Source organism: Hibiscus syriacus, unplaced genomic scaffold (genome assembly GCF_006381635.1).
Source record: "Hibiscus syriacus cultivar Baekdansim isolate YM2019G1 unplaced genomic scaffold, ASM638163v2 tig00110307_pilon, whole genome shotgun sequence".
Lineage (NCBI taxonomy): Eukaryota > Viridiplantae > Streptophyta > Magnoliopsida > Malvales > Malvaceae > Hibiscus > Hibiscus syriacus.
The window spans coordinates 1,485,303-1,509,680 of NW_024062674.1; the positions used below are offsets into that span (position 1 = coordinate 1,485,303).

A 24,378-nucleotide genomic window follows, 5' to 3' on the forward strand; every position below is an offset into this window, starting at 1 on the left:
TAAACCTATGAGACATTGAATTGAATAAAATTCTAGCACCGCCTAAGGCACCGATGATGTAAGCACATTGCTAAACCTCGTTAAAATTCTTGTGTTCTTTCTATTTTTTTACCCGATTATTTTCAATATGGGGTTCGAATATTCCAAGCAACAAGACATGAAATTAATTCATTCCATAAAACCCAAATATGATAAATGAAAGTAAACAATAAAGGGATAGAGAAAAACCTTCAACTGGTGCTGTTGAAGCTCCACTCGACCACCACGAACTGCCCTAGCTCGCTAGCTCTTCTCGGACGCCTAGCTCGCCACTCCCTCTATCTTGTTAATAGAGGAATACCACAACAAAAGCGATTGACGAAAAAATGAGGAACCATTTTCTTCCAGTCGTCTCTTCACTCTTTACTCAAAATTCAAGTCTCTTAATCTGCTGGCTTCATCTTCTATTTATAGTGGGGAATAAACCTAAAGGTTTATGTCAAAATTCCTAATATACCTTAGGTTGGTTCCCTTCACATGAGGGATGATACAGAAGTGGCAGTGGTCCCCCTAGGCAGCTGGTAGTGGTTCATCCTGGGAGGCTGGCAACTGGGCATATGTGCAGATAAGATCAGCCGACCAAGGTGGCAGATGTTCCCTCCTAGGTGTCTGGCAGCTGAAGTCACGTGAAGACAAGGACAATTGGCTCTTAAAAAATATCATCTTTCATCTTTTTCGCTTCCAAAATGTTGTCTGATTTTGCATGTGCATTCCGCTCAACAGTCTCATCATGTCACAACAATTCCTTTTTGCTTATCCTTGCTCCTAAATCCTCCACATCATCAAACAAAACACTTTCCCCATAATGCAGCATCGACTTTAAAATAAAATGCCACAAAAAAATATACTTCCACCACATGTAACTAAATGCTCCTAAATGCAACTAGATAATTATACATGGACTTTTAGACAGTCAGTAACTTAAGTGAAAAATCCCTAAATATGGCCTTTTTACGGAGTTATCACACCTTCAAACTTAAGCTATTGTTTTTCCTCAAGCAATGAATAGTATTAAGCAAAATAAAAATACCATGGCAAGTTCAGGTTCAAGCTAGTCATGTGGGATATAATTCCAGCCCTCAGAATATTTGGCTTCAACACGCTAGACTATTTTGAGAAATCAAGTACTTTCCCCCAGGATAAGATCCTTTGTGTAAGTGTGTGCGTGTTTATATCAAGTCCATGCTTAACAAATCTAGAAAATTTTTAAGCAAGCTCTCTTGTTTTGCCATGACATTTATAAGTTTACTCCTACGTTGTTTTATTTCTTTTTTTAACTGTTACAAGGGGAGTCATCTCATCACACCTACCATTCCACACTCTAGGTAAAAGGGAGCATACCTTCCACCCCTGAGCTAGTCCGGTAGAGTCATCCCGTGACTACTTTCATTCACTCATATGTCATGGCTGCCATTTATTTAAATGCAGTTTCCAAGCAATGTCGTTGCATAGTGGAGTGTCACTCTACAGATATGTCAAAGCATTTATTTGTAAATTTTTTTATCATTTTCAATTTTTTTATTCATTTTTTAACATATGGGGTTTTCATCATTCAATGATATTATCGAAGTTTTATGCCAAGACATGCAAGAGTTCTCTTATAAAAAAATTTCTAAGTTCCTTAAGGATAGAAAACATACAATCGTGTATCAAAAGTTACAAAGAAGCAAGTGGTAAAGTTGGTTTTATCATCCTTAACAGTCATGTACATTCAATTCTAACCATACAGAGTTCATCATCATTGGGCATCATTAATTTATTCTAGGAACTAACTCAAACACTTACTAATGTCATGGTATATTCATTTTACTAATACTATCAAGCAATGACTTGGGAACCCTATCTCCCCCAAACTTGAGAGAAGCATTGTCTTCAATGCTAAATAAAAATTAAGTAACAAATAGTCCACATATTATGAAATGCAATGCAATGCAAGGTACCTTGACTATTTATGGTGGTGGTGTTATGGCTATCGTGCGGCTATGCGATGCGGGCGCTTACATAATGGGGGTGGGGCTGAAGTGTTTAGAATCTGATGGTGGTGCAGTAGGGTGTCCTAAGGTCTTCTGGGATCAAGGTGAATTGAGGTTCCTCATATTCAAATACCTTCTTCAAACGGTGTCGACTCCTGTGCAAAGGGAATTGCTACGACATTTCCGATTATGTTGGATTGTGTGGCTTCGTGAGCTGCGGCGGTACTGTCAGAGTTGGTAGTTAGGGCTCAGTCTCTTGTCGCTTGGTTGTAGGCACAGTATGGATTGAGTTAACATCTTTTGGGTTATCCTCATTATCTGGCTATTGATCATATTCTGATGTCATGGCATTTATAGATGTTTATAAAAGTGTATCATTGAAGACTGGAAGATCAAGAGCTACATATGGAAGGAGCTCCATGAAGGCTATTGCTACATCCTCATCCCATTGCTTTATATAAGTAAAGAAGGTCATCAGCTTGCTGGTCATATTCACCACTTGATCTAGGATCTGCTTGGCCAGAAGTGTTACAATTTATCGTGGCATTTGTGTAGATGGGTGGACATCATCAGTAATGTCATCATTTGTGCCAACACCAATTGAGTCTTCTTTCTAAGTAGGTGCAGCTATTTTAGGGCCTTTACCCTTGTCCACATGTTTGGGAGTCTGTTCTTTCCGAAACATCTTAAATTGTTATGGCAGTTTTGTCGCATTTGATCAGAGCATTAGTATAGACCAAAATGCCCCACACATATAACAGTTCCACCTTCAGAATATTTTGGCATGACGTTTCGTGTCTTTCACATCTGAATTATAGGACCTTTGCAGTGGTCCTCTCTCCTTCAAAGTGCTCTTTATATGAAGCTGAATGATAGTGGAATGAGATCTCTTTTCGCTCCTTTTTGCGGAGGTAACTTGTAATCATTTGGGAATCAAATTTTTTAAAGAGGTCAGAGTTATCCCTATGACAATAGTCACCATCGTGTATGACCTTGTTCTTTCCTAGGCTATTCAAGTAAAGAAGCAAAACAACACTAACGAGAAAATTGACAATGTCAGCATACCACAAAATTATCGTGACAAATAATAATTTTTCAATAGGGATTTTTCCTTAATCTCCATTTCATTCCTTAATTCTTTTATAATTTTTAGCCTAGACAGATGGGCAGTTACTTAGGGTTTAGGATGAGTAAATTCAATATAATCCAAATGTTCAAATTTCATACCTGGTCTAGCTATGGGTAAGCTAGATTGACTCATGTCCTTTGGAATATCCTCGAGCTCATCTTTATCTTCTTCATCACGCTTCAAGTGAATATCAGTTCATAAAAATTTGTGTCGGCAAAATTCTAGAGCTTTCCTTTGGTCATCAACTCCAACTGATGGGGGCTTTTCTTTTACCGTGGAAATTTTTTTCTTGTCTTCATTGGCTGCACTCTTTGAACCATTATCCTTATTTTCTAGCGAATGTGAATCTTCTTGCACATTTGGATCTTCATGCACAATCTCGTGGTCGGGCTCTTCGAGTGTCTTCCCCTAAAACTTAGCATCATTATAGAATTTGGTGTCACTTTGTAAGATAAATGTACCACAATGCTCTATGTCTTGAGCCTTAGTGACTTCATTATCACTAGGTAGACTGTCATGTTGGAAAAAAATGTAATGTTGTGGCAATTTGGCCAACCTGGCCCTCCAAGGCCCTCAAAGACGAGTTGTAGCTTTGAAGCAAAGCTTCTTGGCTTTTTATAAAGGTCGTATGGTTATGAACTATGTTCTTCATGGTTGCTAGAAAATCTTGCATTGTGGCCTCCAAAGAACTTGTGTTAGATGAAGATGGCACTCTCTCATTAGAATTATTTCATGGCATATTCATTTGAGAACCTTAGGAGTCACTGAAGTTCTGCTGCCCAACGAGCTGACTAGCATTGCTGGTTCCTTGATTTCCCAAAGAGAAGTTTGGATGATGACACCATCCAGAATTGTAGGTGTTAGAATAGGGGTTGTTATTTCCTCGATTATAGTTCTCTATATATTTGATGGACTCCTGATTGGTCAGACACTCACTCTCATAGTGATACCATGTCATAATAGACATGTTGAGTTGGCTATCTTCACTTCTTTTACCTCACTTGATTTTTGTAAATTCTTTAACATATTGATGATGGCATAATGTTGGCCGAACACGGAAACTGAAATATCTAACTCAAATTTCCCAGGCGATTTTCGCCCGTCTCTAAACCTTGAATATGAAAACTGATAATCATTATTGGCAATCCTATCCAAAATGTCGAATGCCTCTACAGGTGATTTATTGAGCAAAGTCCCATTTGTTGAGGCATCTAGCATCATCCTCGTGGGTGCATTGACTCTATTGTAGAACATCACAACTTGAGTATAGTCATGGAATCCATGATTGGGGCACTTGCGAAGTAAACTTTTGTATTGGTCCCAACACTCATACATATACTCTTCATCGCCTTGACGAAAAGATGATATGACATTCCTAAGATGGTTGTTCATATTCGGTGGATTAAGCAATAGAATTTTTTTTGCACAAACCTCCAAAAATACCCGAACATGTTACCTTACATCCTCATGAGGAGTACCACCAAACTGTCCAATCAAGTCCAACTTGTCGAACGTAACCGATTTGAGCTCTAAGTGGGCTGCCTAAATCTTGGGCACCACAATTCCAGGATTTAGGTCATCTATGATAAGGTTTAAGTTATCTCGAATAGTACGAGGCCTACTTGCATTCCCAGCATTCGAAATTACCTTGGCATTCTGATCTTTCTCTTGACCAATTCCTTGATTTCCGATCTGATACATATTTGCTTGAGCACGTTGAGTACGTAAATTAAAAAACTGAAAAAGACAAGGAAATAACAAGTAAAACTATACCAAAAATGAACAATTAAAATTAAAATGTTATGACAAAACTAATTAACTTCCACTTGCCAATCCCCGACAACGGCGCCAAAAACTTGTCCGCGAATTGTGACTAATATATATGGTCATGAAAATATGTGCAAGTATACACAATCGAATAAGTAATACAGTGATGAGTGAGTATCGTATCCACATAGATTGGAGGAAATTTATAAGTTTAGTTAAAGCAATTTACTATTTCCCCTAAGTATAGTTAGTAATGGTGTATGTACAAATGAGAACGTTGTGGCAAAACGAAATGGATGTTGTGAAAATGTAATGATGTTAATATGGTAGCAAATAGAGATGTCGTGGGAAAATGGATGAAATGTCGTGACAAATTAAATTGTTTTTAGTGCAATCAAATGAAAATGTAAAGGCAAAAACAAAATGTAAACAATGATTTTGATTATCAGGACTTTAGATTCCTCACACAACAAGCTACTATGGGAATGAATGATAGGAGTCACTTAGAAAATTCAAGTATACTTCTGAGGATGGTCTTACATCTATGCCTTATCTGCCCGACAGAGTTTACTAAAGATGCCTTATGCTATCTCTAGTCAAGGGACTCGACAGGTTTCAGAAACCATGGAAAACCTATTGGTGTTAGCTAATGCAGGGATCATATTTGTCCAGATAACAGGATATGTCACGGTAATACCTTTTAGCGGCAGCACTAACATCTAACCTCTCGATCAAGCACTACTCATTTTAATCGACTGAAATCCTAGCCTTATCTCTAAGGTTGGATCAGGCCTAGTTACTACCTAGAACCCCTTGCTTATATAGATTCTCCCTAGTTTCTCTCGTACACTAAGAATATGCTACTTAGCCATTCTCTCGAACACTAAGCAATCTCCTAAGGAATGGCTACTCTCATAGCTCCTACAACCTTAAGGCATTAAACATCATAAACAAAATAGATATTAACATACAAAAACAACCATCCATTAAAGTAAAATTTAAATATCCATAAGGAACTCCCACCAAATAAGACTAGTTCATGGTGGGGTTCAACTATTCCAAGCAACAAGGCATGAAATTAATCTGTTCCATACAACCCAAATAAGATAAATAAAAGTAAACAACAAAAGGATGGAGGAAAAGCCTTCGACGTGCGTTGCCGGAGCTCCCTTCGGCCACCACGAACTGCCCTAGCTCGCTAGCTCCTCTCAGATGCCAGCTCACAACTCCCTCTAGCTTGTTAATGGAGGAATGCCATGGCAAAAGCGATTGACGGAAAAATAAGGAACCTTTTTCTTCCAGTCGCCTCTTCACTCTTTTCTAAAAATTCAAGTCTCTTAATCTGGTGTCTTCATCTTCTTTTTATAGTGGAGAATAAACCTAAAGGTTTGTGTCAGAATTCCTAAGATACCCTAGGTTGGTTCCCTTCACATGAGGGTGATGCAAAAGTGCCAGTGGTTCCCTAGGCAACTGGCAATGGTCCATCTTGGGAGGCTGATAGCTGATCATATATGCATGCCGACCAAGGTGGCAGATGTTCCCTCCTAGGTGTCTGGAAGCTGAAGGCACATGAAGACAAGGACAACTAGCTCTTAAAAATATCATTTTTCATATTTTTCGCTTCCAAAATGACGTCTAATTTGGCATTTGCATTCTGCTGAGCAGTTTCATCATGTCACTGCAATTCATTTTTGCTTATCCTTGCTTCCAAATCCTGCACATCATCACACCTTCCCCATAAAGCAACACCTATTTCAAAATAAAATGCCACAACAAAATATATTTCCACCACATGAAGCTACATGCTCCTAAATGCATCTAGATGATCCTATATGGGCTTTTAGACAGTCAATAACTTAAGTGAAAAGACCCTAAATATGGCCTTTTTTCAAAGTTATCACTTTCCAATGATGAAATGCTTACTGCATGAGAGTATATTAGCAAAGATGCGCACAAGGTATATTTTTTCTTTTCTTGGCCAAAAGAATTTAAAAAAGATTGTGTGATCAAGCAATTACTTGAATGCCATCCCTATCGATCATCCTTTTGACTTTGGCCCTTCTATAGATGTGTAGATCTCTTTTTTATTTTGACTTTGGAATATGGACACAAATGTTTTATCTAGTTTCACTAAGTATATATTAAGATGCTTTTGATTTTGACCATTTTTTGTGTATATAATATAGCCAACATAGATGCTTAACTTTAGATTGTCATATTATCTTTTGTAAGTTTGAACATTATTGTTGCTTTTGAGGGTTAATGTTCTACTTATTTTTGTTTTGTAAGCTAAACAAAATATGTAAGCTTATAAACATTATATGGGGAAATTTTTTTATATAACATGGATAGTTCATATGTTTAGAAGATTTCCATTCAAGTATTTGATGCACATTTTATGTTGAATGTCGACAAATTTAAATGAAATATGGAATGTGCATGTACAAAAGTTATGGTATCTTTACTTTTTCAAATTTGCTATTTTTACTTTTCCAAACATGCTATATTTTTCCTTGTTTTGCTATCGATAATAATGAACTTTGCAATGTGAGGCTTATCAAGTTTTATTAGGTATTTACATTCTATTTATTTATTATCATCACTGTTTAAATAAAAAATAAGTTAAAATCCAAACAAAAAATACCAAAAAAATACATTGGGTATTTTATTTATTATCATCATTAATACTACTATTGTTGCTAACATAAACAAAGACGAAGAACAACACCTCAAATTCAATATACTCTGAAAGATCATGAAAATAAATTGTGTTCATTGTCCAAAATTATTTCAATTTAGTAACGAGAAAAGTGTTTTACATAGTTTCATTCATAAATTATTCAAATAATTAAATTCATCTACATTACATTTCTAAATAAAAATTGTTACTCTCATTAATTCCTAAATAAGAATTGTTACTCTTACTAATTCTTATTAATTACAAAAGCACCTTACTATAAGGATAAACAATCAAGAAAATGAACTTAAAAATTTTAATTTATTTATATCAAATCAAGACCACCATGAAATATCGATAAATTTTTGTATAACTAATAAAAAAATAGTTAAAAATGAAAAGAAAATACAATAAACTAATCAATAAATTATAGTTAAAAATATCGATAAATTTGTTTATATCCATTGCTCTCCTCATATGCTCAAATATTATGATATTAAATTGGTATTGTGTATATAACAGTTTAAAAATTATTTTGAAAGATTAGATAATATAGATATTAAATGATTTTAGATATTAAAATTAAAATTATTGTTATTTTTTAATAATATATTGATGTGTTTTCTAATCAATAAATTTAAAATAATCTCTGGGGAAAAAATAAAGTAACCCTTGTACATTTTGGTAAGAGTAAAATGATTCATCTATTAAAATTTTCGTATTCTTCTTTAATTAAATGTTGATGTAAAATTTTAATATATTTTTAGATAAATAATGTAAATATTAATATTAATTAGAATTAAAAGAATATATGATATATTTACTCTTTTATTCTACACATTTATATTTTAAATTTTGTAAAAAATATATATATATAAATTTAATATATTTAAATTTTATAAAAATATATATAAATTAAAAAAATAATGTATTTCCTATGAATTTTTATATAAATATTTTCATTTGAATATTCAGAATTCAACTTATTAAAAAAATATATTACAAGGACAATTTTGTAAAATATACATTTCAATAAACATGACCAAAGTCATACTTAGCATCTTTGAAAATAAAAAAAATAAAAAATAAAACAAAGAAGAACTTTGAATTCAAAGAAAAGAAATTTTTTTATTAAAAACTAGAGAAAGAATAAGAATGATTTCTAAATGTGTTTCTAGGCTTACCTTGAGAAGGTATTTATAGACTTTAAAATTCTTAAAATAAGGAAAATATAATTCTTAAAATAAAGAGATAAATCCTAATGAAAATACTTAAAACTATTTAAACTAAAATACTAAAAACAAAGATAAAATATAATATAATATTTAAACTAATATTCTAAAACATGAGTTTAACTCAATTTCGAATTGAAAAAACGCGTGGCTGATCCATTCGTTCTTCTAGAAGCGCTGACTGGACCTTCTAGAATGTGCTTACTCATCGCCTCGTCAGATTTGTCATGTCTGGAGTCATGCCCACTAATCCAGCCTTGATTTCGAAAATAAAAAAATTACATAATTTATCCTTTTAATGCAATTTCTAAAATTTAGTGCCTTGTACAAAAAATGAATTAAAACGATAAATAAACCACAAAAATCATCGATTAAGGAACATTTTAAAAGTAAAATAATAACAAAATAAGGCAGCTATCAATTGCTTTTATTATAATGAATAGCGGGTAGGCATGTGACTGGATATTTGCACTTTATTGGTAGAGGAGGCTGTTCATATATTTGTGAACCTTGTTTAGAGGAGATGACTGATTATTAGCTCTAGTAAATTTTTTGTTGAGCAACGAAATCAAGAAAATTAAAAATCAACACGAATTAAGTAAAACGGTTCGGTTCGGATTTACCTTTTACGGTTCGATTTTTGGGTTGATTTAGAAATTCAAGTGTTTTAATTCGGTTCGGTTCGATTCGGATTTTCCATATGGAACCCACTTGTTCCATATTGAACCGAAGTACAAGTTTGAACTTCAAACTAATGTCCAACCGGTTATCCACCTACCCCTAATGGCTTAATATTTAGCCCAATTAAAGTACGTCTAAAATATTTTCGGTTTATCAAAAACCGCATTACCGAACCGAACTGAAAAATTCAATTTCACATATTTCGATTTTTATACCATTCGGTTTCGATTTTAATTTTAAAAATCATTTATTGAGGTTCGGTTCAACTTTTATTAAAAAATCGAACCTAACCGAACCAAACCAAATACACTCCTAATTATTTTCATTAGAGTTTAAGTTAAAGGAAAGACCATGAAGATTGTGGTTTGTAATCTCGTTCCAGATAGATTCATGATGAGAGTTTTGTCTGGTGATATACTGAGATGAAGGTGTCAAGTGTCAAGTGTCAATAAGGAGAATAGTAAATAGAACCACTAAATTGTAGTCAATAGGTTCCTTGCATGAATGCACACTTTTATTTTCTATCTATAAACATGAAATGTGTATTTCTGCTTATTTATTTGGATAGTTTTGTAGTAGGAAGCTTTTGTTTTGGTAAATAGTAATAAGGAAGCTTATTGGCTAGCTCTGATGTTTTTAATCCATTTGTATTTTCATATTCTCGAGCTCTGATGTTTCTAGAAATCTATTTTGTCTTTACAATCTGCCCTTCTCGGTTCACTATTCATCCTCCACACTTAAATAAGTCAACATTACGTGGCCTACTAGTGGCTACCCTTTTTTTCTTCTAAATAATATATAAGCCAACCTTAATCTCTTTTATAAGAGCCACGCACCTCTTTATGAAGCTTCACTATTTCTCCTCTGTTCGGTTCCACAGTTTGACTCGATCCATAACAACTCTAACATTCATAACTTTCCTTATTCACAGTTTTTAGCTCTTCTAGCCCAAAAGCCCCTTATTCCGGGGTCTTAAACCTTTATTTTCAGTCTTTATAAGGCCTAGGAACAGATTATTTGTCTTGATAGTTCTTTGAGTGGATATGTCAATGACCATTTCACAATTGAAAACAGATACCCGATAAGATTTGTTGTCTTTACTCGAGTTTTATGATCCTACTCATTTTAATCATTACAAGCCCTTCTATATTAGGGGTCATTGCATTTGAAATTAGACCTGTAGGGTAACTGAATGAAACTGAAATCACATCATGGATTGAACCTTTGAGTCGAAATCAGCTCTTATGTTCAGAATTGAATCCTTAGTTTTAAAAGGCGTACCGAGACGCAAAGGGTCGTTGGAGCCTAGGCGCATGCCTTTTGTAGGCGAGGTGTACTTTTATACTAAAAAACTTATAAATCAATTATAGAACATATCTTACACTCAAAACTACATGACAATCATGTTATAGATGCTTAAAGATCAAAATATTCAATATCATTATACTAAAAAAATAATATAAACAAAATTATTGATACATTAAAATAAACAACCAAGAACCACAAGTCAAAACAAAGGAAACAACAATTCAAATGTTTTGAGCATCACTGCCATCACATCCATGTATGGCTCTTCTAGATTTTGAATTCCCACCCATCTCTTTCTAGATATAATTTCTAAGTTTTTTGATCTACTTTTACTTCTATAATGAATAATCAGTGGATTTTAGTAAAAAATAAAATCGAGTTTATGATGAATTTAATTCTTGCTTTCGATTTGGGATATTAAAAGAGTACTACATGTTACTTCAAAATTTATCCTTCAATTTTTATTTTTATACTTTTTATAAATAATGAATCAATTAGGAAAGCTGAAGAAATAATCAGCGGAATATACTTCCGATTTGGGACATTAAACTACAAGCGGGCACCAAACAGTCGCAAGACAAGAGTATTTAATAAGGAAAGCTGAAGAAATATCGGGAGGCAGGGTGGCATCTTAACTTTTGCATCCTAAAACAATTTGAAGCACAAGTGGGCACCAAAATGTACCTAGCGGCTGGTGGCTGGCAGTGGCTGTGGTGGTGATGGCTGGGTTAGGGTTTTCTTCTGTTGAAAGTTAAAAGAAATATCGGGAGGCAGGGTGGTGTGGGTAAAGATGGAATGTTGGGTTTTTTACTAAAAAATATATTATTTTTATTAAAATAATTAAAAAATCATTATTATTATTTAATTGAAATCTGTCCCCTAAAGGCGCAGTAAGCGCGCGTCCAATGCTCATGTAGAAAATCCCCAAAAGCGGGGGAAGCGCACGCCTGCCGTTCTGCACTGCACCTGCCATTCCGGAGGCATTTTCTTCCGTGTCCAGCTGTGCCTGGCGCTTTAGGCGCGCTTTTGAAACTAAGATTGAGCCTCCTAAATTTAGATCTGCTCCCATCCCGAACACACTTTTTAGTATAGTAAAATAGTTTTGCAGAGAAGTTGACATATTGCCGCAGCTATTTAATTAATTGTTTTCTAATGTCTTGAACATTTTCTATCAACTATCAGAGCAACATTTAGGAGGTTATATTGATGAACATTACTACTGTTAATGGAGTTGTTTATTTATATGCACTCTGCAGGCAGTTACTGCAATGGTTCAGCAAGCAATGCAATACACTGATGAGAAACCAAATCTTGAAACTCGTATTGAGCTGATCAAGACACTGAACAGTGTGTCTGCTGGAAAGGTGGTTCTGATGTTATCTTTTTTTGGGATATCTTATGTACTGTGTCTATTGTTGTAATGTTCTGGCTAAACAAACTTCTTTATTCTGTAGATTTTTGTTGAAATTGAGAGAGCAAGCTTGATCAAGAAACTTGCAAAGATTAAAGAAGAGCAGGGCCTTATTGCTGAAGCTGCAGATTTAATGCAGGAAGTTGCTGTTGGTTTCCTCTATAATACGATGATAGCTTCTTGGATCTTCGCATTTATCTCCCCTTTTCTTTCTATTTGATTGGTGGGAACTGCAGGTGGAAACTTTCGGTGCCATGGCAAAAACTGAGAAAATCGCCTTCATTCTTTAACAAGTTTGGGCATCTTATTTTGATCATGCCCTTTTTTGTTTTTAACATCATTGTATCTTTTAGATTTAGATTGAATGATAATTCTGTCAAATTGTTTATAATTAATTTTGTAGGTTCGCCTATGCTTAGATTGTCAGGATTATGTTCGTGCTCAGATTCTTTCAAGGAAGATCAGCCCTAGAGTATTTGATGTTGACACCTCAAAGGAGAAAAAGAAATCGAAAGAAGGTGACAATGTTGTAGAGGAGCCTCCTGCTGATATACCTTCACTATTGGAGTTGAAGCGTATATACTATGAAATGATGATACGGTATGTTACTGTTAGAGAAGTCGTTAAATTGGGTCCTTTACTGGGTCCAAGGGTTTCAGTCTCCTTTTGACGAGCTGAATTAGCAATATGAAACGTAACTATTAGGTATCATGAATCAACGGTCCACAACAATGGTAGAGAAGCGAGTAAAAATATGCAAGAAGCTTGACCACATGCAAACAAATATAGAACAGTTTCTTGATCGTATATTGTAGCATGTTAAAGAAATAACTACTAAAACAAAACTTTTTAAGTGTTTGATGAAATACCTGAAGGAATAGATAAATTGATTGTTGGTAAAATGCTTTGTAACTCTACGGTAGATGAACAAAACCGAACCATGAGAGCTTCTATTGATCTCCTTTTCTTATCCTATGCATCAAACCCTCTTAAACCCATTTCGACAAAAACCATGTCAATGACAACCCACTTAATTGGCTTGTCTTATTCATTAACCCCTTAGAAGGACACATCCAACAACTCGTTATTTTCTTTATATTCAATCCAAAAGAAACCTTCAACTTCATATTAGCAAAGTTTAATGGGTCTAAATCTATTGGGTTATTTTTGAAAATACTGAATGCTGGTGAGAATTTTGATTAGATTTATTCAATGGTGTTGATAACTGATAATAAATTTCTGGAGGTCTATGACCCCAATTGGTTTCGACTTTTAGCAATGGAAGGGAACTTTCGTCAAGTTTTTCCTGACTTCAAGCTTGAGGACAAGCTTTTTCTCTAGATGTAACGTTATATGTGACATATATGTCAGAAAGGGTTCGTTATTAAGCCTTAGATTATGCTTTCATTTCTTTCCTTAAGTTTTTTTCATTATGTTTTTATTTCAGTTAAACTATTTCCCTTCTAGAATAGGTTTCTATTTATTTGATAAGATTGATCCTTATTTAAAGGGAGTATGAAATAATAAAACCTTAAGCAGAATTTTTATCAAAAACCTAAAGAGATCTGGGTATTACTTTAATGAGTCCTAAGCTTTCAAACCTCCAATGGAATGCAATGTTATGTGGAAATTATGTTCTCAATTTGGTTTTTCTATGTAGTTATCTTATCAAATATCCAATGCACTTTCAAGTCATTGGAATAATTGAGATTTATTTGTGATAGAAATTTGAAAAATAGATATATCAAATTTAAAGCTGTTATGGGATGTAAATTAGTTCTGTTATTGGATGCAAGAATGAGAACCATAGTTTCTTTATTTCTCTTTAGGGTCTATCTAACTGCAAAGTGGTTGGAGGTGAAATGAATTTGTGAATTACCTCCTCTTTTGATTTGTGGTTGCATTTTACTTACCTTATGTTCTCCTCATCTCTATAGGTATTACTCCCATAACAATGACTACCTTGAAATTTGCCGTTGCTACAAGGCAATATACGAGATTCCTTCCATCAGGGAAAACCCCTCTCAATGGATACCGGTAAAGCACATCTCAATATATCTCCATTTCATGCTCCATTGAGCATTTCTCATACATTTTATTACTTGCAGGTCTTGAGAAAAATCTGTTGGTACTTAATCCTGGCTCAACATGACCCAATGCAGTCAAGCCTTCTTAATTCCACATTGGAGGATAAGAATCTTTCTGAGATTCCGAAATTTAGGTATTTCCTTGGTGAATTTATTGCTCATGAATGTTTCAAGCTGTACGTTTTGTGAAATGAGTTCAATCTGAATACAACAAATTGTTTTCTTCTGTGTTAGGTTGCTATTGAAACAGCTAGTTACGATGGAGGTTGTCCAGTGGACATCCCTTTGGAGTTCTTATAAGGACGAATTTGAAGATGAGAACATGCTTGGAGGCTCTTTGGGTGACAAAGCTGCAGAAGATTTGAGACAACGCATTATTGAGCATGTAATTTGCCTTCCAACTTGGTGTTATATGATTTTGTTCATTTGTGTACTTCTTATCTCATTCTTGATGCCGACCCAATTTGGTTTTCAGAATATCCTTGTTGTTTCAAGGTACTACTCAAGGATTATTGTTTCAAAAAAAAAAAAAACTACTCAAGGATTAGATTGAAGAGACTTGCAGAGTTGTTGTGTCTCACTGTCCAGGTTTGTATGCTTTCAATCCCCCCAAGCTATCTGAGTTTGCTAGAATTAGTCGACAGTTGCATAGGCTTGTGCTCAAAATGCAAAATAAAAAAGATTCACGTGGAATCATGTCGTTTTCATCCTGATTAGTAAACTGATTCCTTTTAATCCAGGAAGCTGAGAAGCATCTGTCTGAAATGGTTGTCTATGGCACTGGTGGCGAAGATTGACCGGCCAATGGGGATTGTGTGCTTCCATGTAGCAAAGGATAGCAATGAAATTCTAAACTCATGGGCTGTGAACTTGGAAAAACTTTTTGATCTTGTTGAGAAGAGTTGCCACCAAATACACAAAGAAACCATGGTTCGCAAAGCTGCTCTGAAAGTGTGAAAAAATGATATTCTTTTTTGTAGGTAGTGGGTTCTCTACTCTGAATGTCATTTTTTACTTGATGCCTTCAAGTTGGCATATGAAAAGTGTTTTCACAAACGTAACATTCGTTTGCATTTTGAAATTCATGTGTGCAGGTTGGGCTGGTTGAACTGTGTTTTCGAATGCAGGTGGTGTAATTGCTGGTTGAATGAGGTGAGTGCCTTAATTCTCACTTTGGTTTCTCGGAAGTTAGATAGCAAGTATAGAGAACCCATGTCATGGCAGGAGGAAAAACAATGAAGTTTAGTTTGGTTATTTTGTATTGTTCAATCTTTGATCCAATTCTGCCATGAATCCTTTTTGAGTTTTCTGTGGTGCTTGGTTTTTTGCCTCAAGAAGAATCTTCATCTGAAATCATTAACACTAAAAAAATACAATATTAGGGTAAGTTTTGCTTTGAATCCAAATTAAACTAACGTTATTCCTTACATTAATATAAAACTAAACTTTTTGAGCTGTTGTATTTTAGAAGTTTTCAATTTAATAATTTGATTTTATACATTGATTTTTCTTGTCACTTGGCCGTTTTCGTACTAACAACCTGATTATGTGGCTTAATTTAATATTAAAGTTAACAAGATTTATAAAAATTAAAATTAAAATAAATTATCATTCAGGACAAAGAAGGCATTCCACTTGACCTGTAACATCTCATCTTCGCCGGGAAGCAGCTCGATGAGGATCCAGAAGGAACCCACTCTCCACCGCTGATATTTCAAACCACTGCCAGCGCCTCCATCATTTTAGTAACATCATCATCATTCACAACTAAGCTCGATGAAACATAAACCACTGCTAAACCCATTTTTCTTAAACCAGAAAAAAGGTTAATTGAAACCCAGTTTCCCGAAACTTATACCAACTCTTATAGCCACAGTTTTGTTTGCAGCCAATCGCAAACACAGCTTGGTCTTGCTCATGCTTTCGATTTCCTCAAGCTTTCAAGCTTTTTGGATTGTATTTTCTTTGAAGACTCAATTGTTACTCCAAGTCTAAGATAGTGCCCACTATTCTACTCTGTTCCGGTTTCGCCTCTCCACTTCAGCCTCTCGTTTCTCCTCACCTAATACTCATGGGCTGTAAGGGTAAGGTCAGTGGGGTTTGAGGTGGGCAATGAGATTTTGAAGTTGGGATACTGAGAGTAATCGTGGGTGTTATAGCTTAGGGATTGAGGGATAGGGGTTTAAGGACTATAAAGGCAATTTTATTATAATAATGTGTTGAAGTGACTGTTTGAGAAAGGGTCCATTTCTTACGCGAATCAAATCTTATCAAAACAAAGGGATGGAATATTATCAAATTGGAGACGCATAGCACGTCGTGTTTCACTCTAGAGACGGCAGGATTACAATGCATCTTAGTCACTCACTTATGCAATTATCCTATTTAAATAAATAATTTTACAACCACATTCTTTTATAATTTTTTTCTGTATAATGCAAACAAATATCCTTAATGTTTGATAGTATATGTAAATTTGTCTCTATTATTTTTTTAGAATATTTGACCCTTTAACATTTAATTTTGATTCAAAAATCATCCCGTTGGATGTAAATCGTTAGTCAACTGACGGTCAACGGTTCAAGCTGACTAAGCAAGCACACGTGAACACAAATAATGATGTGGCGTGTCTACATCACTAATGTATGCTGACGTAGAATTGACACGTCAAAAATTTTTTTGTTAAAAAATTAATATTTTTTTGAAAATTTTGTACCAATGAAAGAGCAACACATGTCACTATCCTATTGGTGCGGATTGAGAAGAACGAATAAAAACCATTTTACATGAAAGGAGACTTGAACTTGGGGAGTGCATGAAATGGAATGTCTCTTGCTATCAGGCCAAGCATACTATTCAATCTTGTAATGAAACAAAATCTTATTTAACTCATAATAATTATTCAGTTTAGTTAAACAAAATAAAACACGGGTTTCAAATATCTCACAACCATTTACGATTAATCTCAAGAATCTCAAAACTAAGCATTTTACAAAAAGAAAAGAAAAAAAAAACGAAACCAAACCCCTGATTAAATGAAACATTGTTAAAACCTGAGTGTGCGCCAAAACCCTGACAACAGTAGCATATTTCTTAATCTTTTCCAATTGAGCCTCAATACTCTTCTTCCCTTCTTCACTCTCGTACTGCTTTGAGTACTTGGTGAAAGCCTTCTTCTTGGACTTGTACCAGTGCTTGTAGAACCTACGCTTGACTTCCTCACTCAGATGCTGAGCCCATACAGTGTTCAAGCTGCGGAGACCACGAGGTGTCTTGACATATCCAACAACACAAGCAATCACCATAGGAGGGGTTTCAATGATCGTGACAGCTTCACACGTCTCTTTCTTGTGAAGCTCTATACGAAATCAAAGAATACAAATTAGGTTGAATATTTGAAAAATTTACAGTAGCTAAAACATGATTAATTTAAATGTTTGAAATCAGAATAACCCAAGGCCTATAGAAACTAGTTCCAGGGAATTTTTTTTACTTACAATGCACTGTTTTCACAAAAGTCAATAAAAGATAATGCATTGATTGTAAATTTCTTCCCTTGTATATCAACATAACCAATGCATTAAAATTTAGCCAAAAAAAGCTCAACACATGTTGAAGCAAGAGTTTATAAAGCTGAAAGAAAGGACAACTGAAATAAATTGCTAGTTACTTAATCAACTTACTTGATCCGGGTTTTTCGACCTCTCGAACAATGTGTGTCATGCCAGCCTTGTAACCCAAAAAGGCAGTGAACTTGCAAGGTTTGCTTGGGTCATCCTTTGGAAATGCATTCACTGTACCAACCCAAAATAACACCAACATATATATAATCATTTAATTACTGCATTTTTAGATAACAAAAAATATAGCTTACAGAAAACTATAGTTTTCTACAGCTACATCACGAACAAATTAACAGAAATAAAAGATAAATAACCTTTTCCTCTGTGACGAGAAGCTCGCTTCCTGGGAAGAAATCTAAGGGTGCTCAAACTTTCTGTGAGACATTCTTCCCCACCTTCACCGCCATAAAAAAAATGAATAAATTCATAAAAAAAGACAAAACGAAAGAAGTTATTTAATCTAAGACAAAAGATAATGATTTTCAAAGTGAAACCAATTCATGTTCTTAAAGAAAACAGAGACGAAAGTTTACATTTTCTCTTATTTTCCACAATTTTCAATGTAAATGTGGCTAAAAAAGCCGAAGATTGAGCGGACACAAAGAAGAGAGAGGGAGAGACCTGAGACTGATCCGCGCGGCGAATGCTGTGGATGGCTGTGAGATATTTGAAATGCGTTTTTTATTTTGTTTAATTAAATTATATATTTATTATGGGTTAAATAAGGTTTTGTTTCGTTACAAAATTGAGTAATATGCTTGATCTGGTAGCAAGAGGAATATCATTTCACGCCCTTACCCCAGGTTGATTCACCTTCCATGCAAAATGGTTTTTATTCATTATTCTCAATATGCACCACACTCTCTCATTGGTACAAATTTTAAAAAAAAATTATTAATTTTTTTAACAAAATAAATCTGGCATATCAATTTCATGTCAGCATACATTAGTGACGTGGGCACCCCACATCATCATTTGTGTCCACATATGCTTGCTTAGTCAGTTGGAGCCGTTGACTGTCAGTTGATTAACAGTTTCCATCCAACGGGAATGACTTTTGAATCAAAATAAAATATTGTGGGGTTAAATGTTTCAAAAAAACAATAGGGACAAATTTGCCTATACTGTCAAACGTTAGATGTATTTATTTGCATTATGCCTTTTTTTTTTCTTCAATCACATTATTCTAATAAAATTCCGATTTTATAAAACAATTATACGATATTCACTCGATGTAAATACCCACGAATAAATATTTAAATGCACAACACTTTAACTGAAATTTAATATATAAGTGTATTTAATAATAAATTGCTTAAAATCTGGATTCGATATTTTAACTCATTTTCCAAATCATCATTTGTTATTAAAAAAATCATTACAATATTTTTAATATAATATAGTTTATAGAATTATTCTAATAATATTTTAAAAGTCGAATTTCATAAAAAATTAACCGAATACTTTAAGACTATAAAAACTCATTTAATATTGACTAAAATAATAATTAATTGAGAAAATCACATTTAAATTTTAAAATTTGAGGTGTTACAATATTACTTCTTCAATGTTTATATTTTTATTTATCAACTTTTTTTGTTCATGATCAACCAAAACACTCCTCCCTCTCCATTCCCATGCCTCGTTCTTTCAAACGAAGATGATATTTTTATTCAAGGTTTTGGTATAAATTTAAACAAAATCTTGCCAACTAAACTTACATATGATGTCATCTTAAACCATCTCCTTGAAATGTCAGCGTTGAATAAAGTAAATGTTTGCAACACGGAAAACTAAGGTGTGTTTTCTTGCAACTTAGCTTAACTACCCTCCTATGCTATATGCTTTAGTACCATGTGATTAGGTTTAAGCTGGTTTGACTTTTCAACAAAATATATTCTTCTCCGATTTGATTTTTTTAAAATTATTTTTTAATACTAGTGTGACATTATCTAGTATATTAGCATTGTCTTTAATTTTTTAATATTGGTGATCAAAACAAAAACTAAGTAATAAATGGATGACCAAGTAAGATAATTTACCTATCATATTAGCAGACAAGTACTCGTCTAGGTTGATAAAGGTAAGTCTAATAAGTAACCTAACTAAAACTGTACCTATTATATTATGATATGATGCTTGGCTCTACCATTTTAGTAGAGTTGAACTCTGGTTTAAGAAGAAAACAGGAAAGAAAAAGCTTGTAGTTATTATGACAGATCACCAGCAGAAAATTCATCCCGTGGTGGATACCGAAGCACCGCCTCCCACGGTGCCTTTGGAGCCTCGTGGCTCCGCTACGTCGGAGAAAGACAACTCGATTCAACAGTGTCCACCGATACATGCTGCTCCGGTTATTCAAACAAGGCCGCCGAAGAAGAGAAGCTGTTGCTGCAAGTGCCTATGTTGGACAATTAGTCTCATTGTGCTCCTCCTTATAATCCTGGGTGCCACTGTTGGGTTTCTCTACCTTGCCTTCCGCCCCAAACTCCCCAATTACTCCGTCGACAGCCTGAGAATAAGCGATTTGAGGCTCAACTTCGACATGACATTGTACGCGAGATTCGACGTCAAGATCACGGCGAATAATCCGAACAAGAAGATCGGAATATACTATGAGAAAGGAGGGCGATTAAGCGTGTGGTATACAAACACAAAGCTTTGTGAAGGGTCATTGCCCAAGTTCTACCAAGGCCACCAAAACATAACCAAGTTGGATGTGGTGTTAACCGGACAAGCCGAGTCGGGAAGCACTTTGATGTCAGCCTTGCAACAGCAGCAGCAAACAGGACAGATACCCTTGGATCTTAAGGTTCATGCCCCTGTCGCTGTTAAACTAGGGAAGTTAAAGATGAGGAAGGTGAAGATATTGGGAGAATGTAAATTGACTGTTGATAGTTTATCTGCAAACAACATCATTAGCATTAAAGCCAGTAACTGCAAATTCAGATTGAAGCTCTAAATTTTTCTTTTATTAGTTTATTTTGTATGTACTCATTGTGTTATTCAGCTTAGTATGGGTCACATTGATTTTGTACTGTTGATATAACATTCAAGTTGTTTGCAGAAATTTATCACTTTATGAAAATAAAATTCTTCTGATAAATAAAAATGGTCTGAAAGATTGCTCTTCTATTTTAGTGGAGTAGGTAAACGAATTGATTTTCCCCTCACAAAGCAACCAGCAGAAGAAGGAAACTTCTGTTGTGCGGCGCCTAAAAAACGGTATGACAGGTTAAACAAGTGACCGGTTAAAATTTAGACTGGTTATGTTATATCATTTAACAGGAAATATTATCAAGTACAATAACATATTAGGTAGCGCTTATATAATAAAATAGGCATTTAACCGGAAATATTATCAAATATAATAACATATTAGGTAGCGCTTATATAATATAATAGGTAGCGCTTATATTGACCTATTTTCTAACTAAACCGGTTTATTTATACCGGTAACATTGCAAATTTACCTATTACATTATAATTATCGGTTTCGATATTTTTGGGATTGATACAATTTTAAATGTATCGACACTTTATGCATGCACCTCGTTGGGCATTCATTCTGGAAAAAAGTATCGACACAAACTTAAAAAGTGTCGATACATTATGCAAAACTATTTTCTCATAAAACGGGTATATTTATATCAGGTACAGTGTAAATTTACCTATTACATTGTAATTATCAGTTTCGATGTTTTTGGGATCGATACTTTTAATAAATGTATCGACATTTTATGCGTGCACCCCGTTTGGCATTCATTCTGGACAAAAGTATCGACACAAGTTCCACAAGTGTCGATACATTATGTAGACCTATTTTTTCATAAAACCGGTAAATTTCTACCGGTTACATGTAAATTTATATATTACATTATAATTATGGGTTTCGATGTTTTTGGGATCGATACATTTTATAAATGTATCGACACTTTATGTGTGCACCATTTTGGGTATTCATTTTGGACAACAAGTATCGACACAAGTTCCACAAGTGTCGATACATTATGCATACCTATTTTCTCATAAAACCGGTAAATTTATACCGGTTACATTGTAAATTTACCAATTACATTATAATTATGGGTTTCGATGTTTTTGGGATCAGTACTTTTTATAAATGTATCGACACATATTTAGGTAGTTATTGTACATACCTAAATATATCTTGCAAATTTAATGTTGTACCCACCCTTCAACTACCACTACCACTACCACATCCTATTGAAAGCACGACTGAAACATGTTGTTCAATGAACCTTTACTTACATCTCCATCAACTCCGGGACCACTGAACTTGCACAACAAAATTTTTGCCATAGATCATACTGATGCAGACAATGTTAAGCCGACCAAGGAATGCCATGAAGTACATAATGTTGATGAATCTAACATATTAGTTGGTCAGCTCTTCTCTTCACGTGATCAAGCTTGGTACTTTTACAAGGGATTCGCATGGGAACATGGGTTTAGTGAACGTAAGGGAATAACACGACTTGACGTGGAAGGGAATGTGAGGACACAAGAATTTTGTTGTTCCAAAGAAGGGTTTCGAGTATCAAAAGTCAATACTGTTGATCGTCAATGTGCTCATATGCCAGTCACAAAAATAAGATGCAAGGCTAGAGTCGTAGTTACAGCAACAAATACAAACGATCACTGGGTTATAATTAAGTCTTATCAGAAACATAATCATGCATTGTGCACACCTAGTATGAACCATTTATGCATTCTAATAGAGCTGTAAGTAAGGCTGATATCGATGAGGTAACAGCATTGAAAGAGGTCAGTGTTGGCACGTCAAAAGTAATGAACTATTTAACAAACAGACAGGGGCCTATCATAATGTTGGATTTACACATAAAGACCTCTACAATGCACTTCAAAGAGGTAAAACAAAGGAAATCATCGATGGGATGTGAATGCTCTTATTGCTTACTTTGATTATAAGAAACATGATGATCCCATGTATTTTATGACATACTCGGTAGAAGAATCAGGGGCATTGTATAATCTTATTTAGTCGGTACATCGAGATCAGATTACACATGCTTCGGTGATGTAATTGCGTTCGACACAACGTACAAAGATAATTTGTATGGTCGAACAATTATGCCTATTGTCGGTGTCAATCATCATCATAACAGAATTGTGTTTGCCACTGCCATAATCACTGACGAGATGTCCCAATCTTTCGAGTGGATGCTACAGAATTTTTTAGAAGCTATGATGAATAAATACCTATTTTAGTTGTCACCGATGGGGATAGGGCAATGCAGATGGCTATCAAATCTGTTATCCCATATGTTAAGCACAAATTATGTTCTTAGCATCTTTCTCGCAATGAACAAACTAACATTGGTAACCCAAAATTTACAAAAGCATTCTCAAAATGCATGGCTTCCTGGTGGACAACCGAGGAATTTGATATTCAATGGCGTTCGGTTGTTTCAGAATTCAACGTCGAAAAGCATCCATGGGTGATTGAGAAGGGAAATACTTGGCACTTATGGGCACAAGCATATCTAACCGGTCATTTCTTTGCCAATATTCGCTCAACACAAAGGTGCGAGTCTATGAATGCTTCACTCGCGATTGCACTGAAACACAAGAAGACATATTTAGATGTTGTTCGTGCAATTGAAGATGTAATTAGTAGAATGCGTATGAACGAGTTGAAATCGGATTACTTAAGTTCCCAGACGAAGCCCTTCCAGATCACAAAACTGGTCAACCTTGAAAACCACACTGATGAGATTTATACACGCAAATCTTTCCGTGCGTTCCAAGATAAACTTCAACGGGAGACATTATACCAGATTCAGGAAGAGATTCTGTCCTTATCAGATGAATGCCAAAATTATATTTTGAAAAAGTACAAAGAAAAAATAGGACATTTGAAATTAGTTTTGATTCTCGTACGAAAACCGTAAATTGCTCCTGCAGAAAATTTGAGACTGTCGGACTTCCGTGTCGCCATCAACTTCAAATCTTGAAGCACTTGGATTACACATATTTGCCTGGGACTTTAATTCAAAGTAGGTGAACTAAGGATGCGAAGGCTTCTATACCCAGTTATGTTGACTTGAATGTGCCTCCAGAAGTAATGCAAATTGCAAGGGTTGCTGCTCTATATGCAATGTCAAGTAGGTTATGTTACATTGCATCAAAGAAAGACGCGTCTTTCAAAACCGCAAGAGATGAGATAAAAGACGAACATAAGAATTTGAAAACTCGTTTGGTTTGAATGATTCAGTCAACCAAAGCAGTGTAGTAAACAACTTTCGCGACCCTCAACGAAAACAACACAAGCGAAAAGAAGTACCAAAGAACAAGGTCGAGAAGCAAATTAGGCGATGTGGGTTCTGCAACGGTGAGGGACATAACAAACTAACATGTCCTCAAGTCGAGCTCAATTTGAATACAAGCACATAACCTACATCAACTG

The 24,378-nt window shown here is 34.8% G+C and overlaps 2 protein-coding genes and 1 pseudogene across 2 annotated transcripts; 2 read left to right on the top strand and 1 right to left on the bottom strand.

The window, feature by feature from the left end:
• The first annotated feature begins 5,532 nt into the window (after window positions 1–5,532).
• LOC120116939 lies at window positions 5,533–15,262 on the top strand (annotated as a pseudogene).
• A 692-nt stretch (window positions 15,263–15,954) lies between these two features.
• LOC120116940 (60S ribosomal protein L3-1-like) lies at window positions 15,955–18,224 on the bottom strand. The gene is made up of 3 exons (XM_039137315.1): window positions 17,988–18,224; window positions 17,325–17,662; window positions 15,955–16,026 (listed from the first exon to the last, which is right to left on the bottom strand). Exons 1-3 carry the CDS (start codon window positions 18,136–18,138, stop codon window positions 15,955–15,957), a joined length of 561 nt encoding a protein of 186 aa, XP_038993246.1. The 5' UTR covers window positions 18,139–18,224.
• A 1,839-nt stretch (window positions 18,225–20,063) lies between these two features.
• Window positions 20,064–20,931, top strand: LOC120116909 (NDR1/HIN1-like protein 6). The gene has a single exon (XM_039137290.1). The coding sequence runs from the start codon at window positions 20,140–20,142 to the stop codon at window positions 20,887–20,889; it is 750 nt and encodes a 249-aa protein (XP_038993221.1). The 5' UTR covers window positions 20,064–20,139; the 3' UTR covers window positions 20,890–20,931.
• Window positions 20,932–24,378: the final 3,447 nt, after the last annotated feature.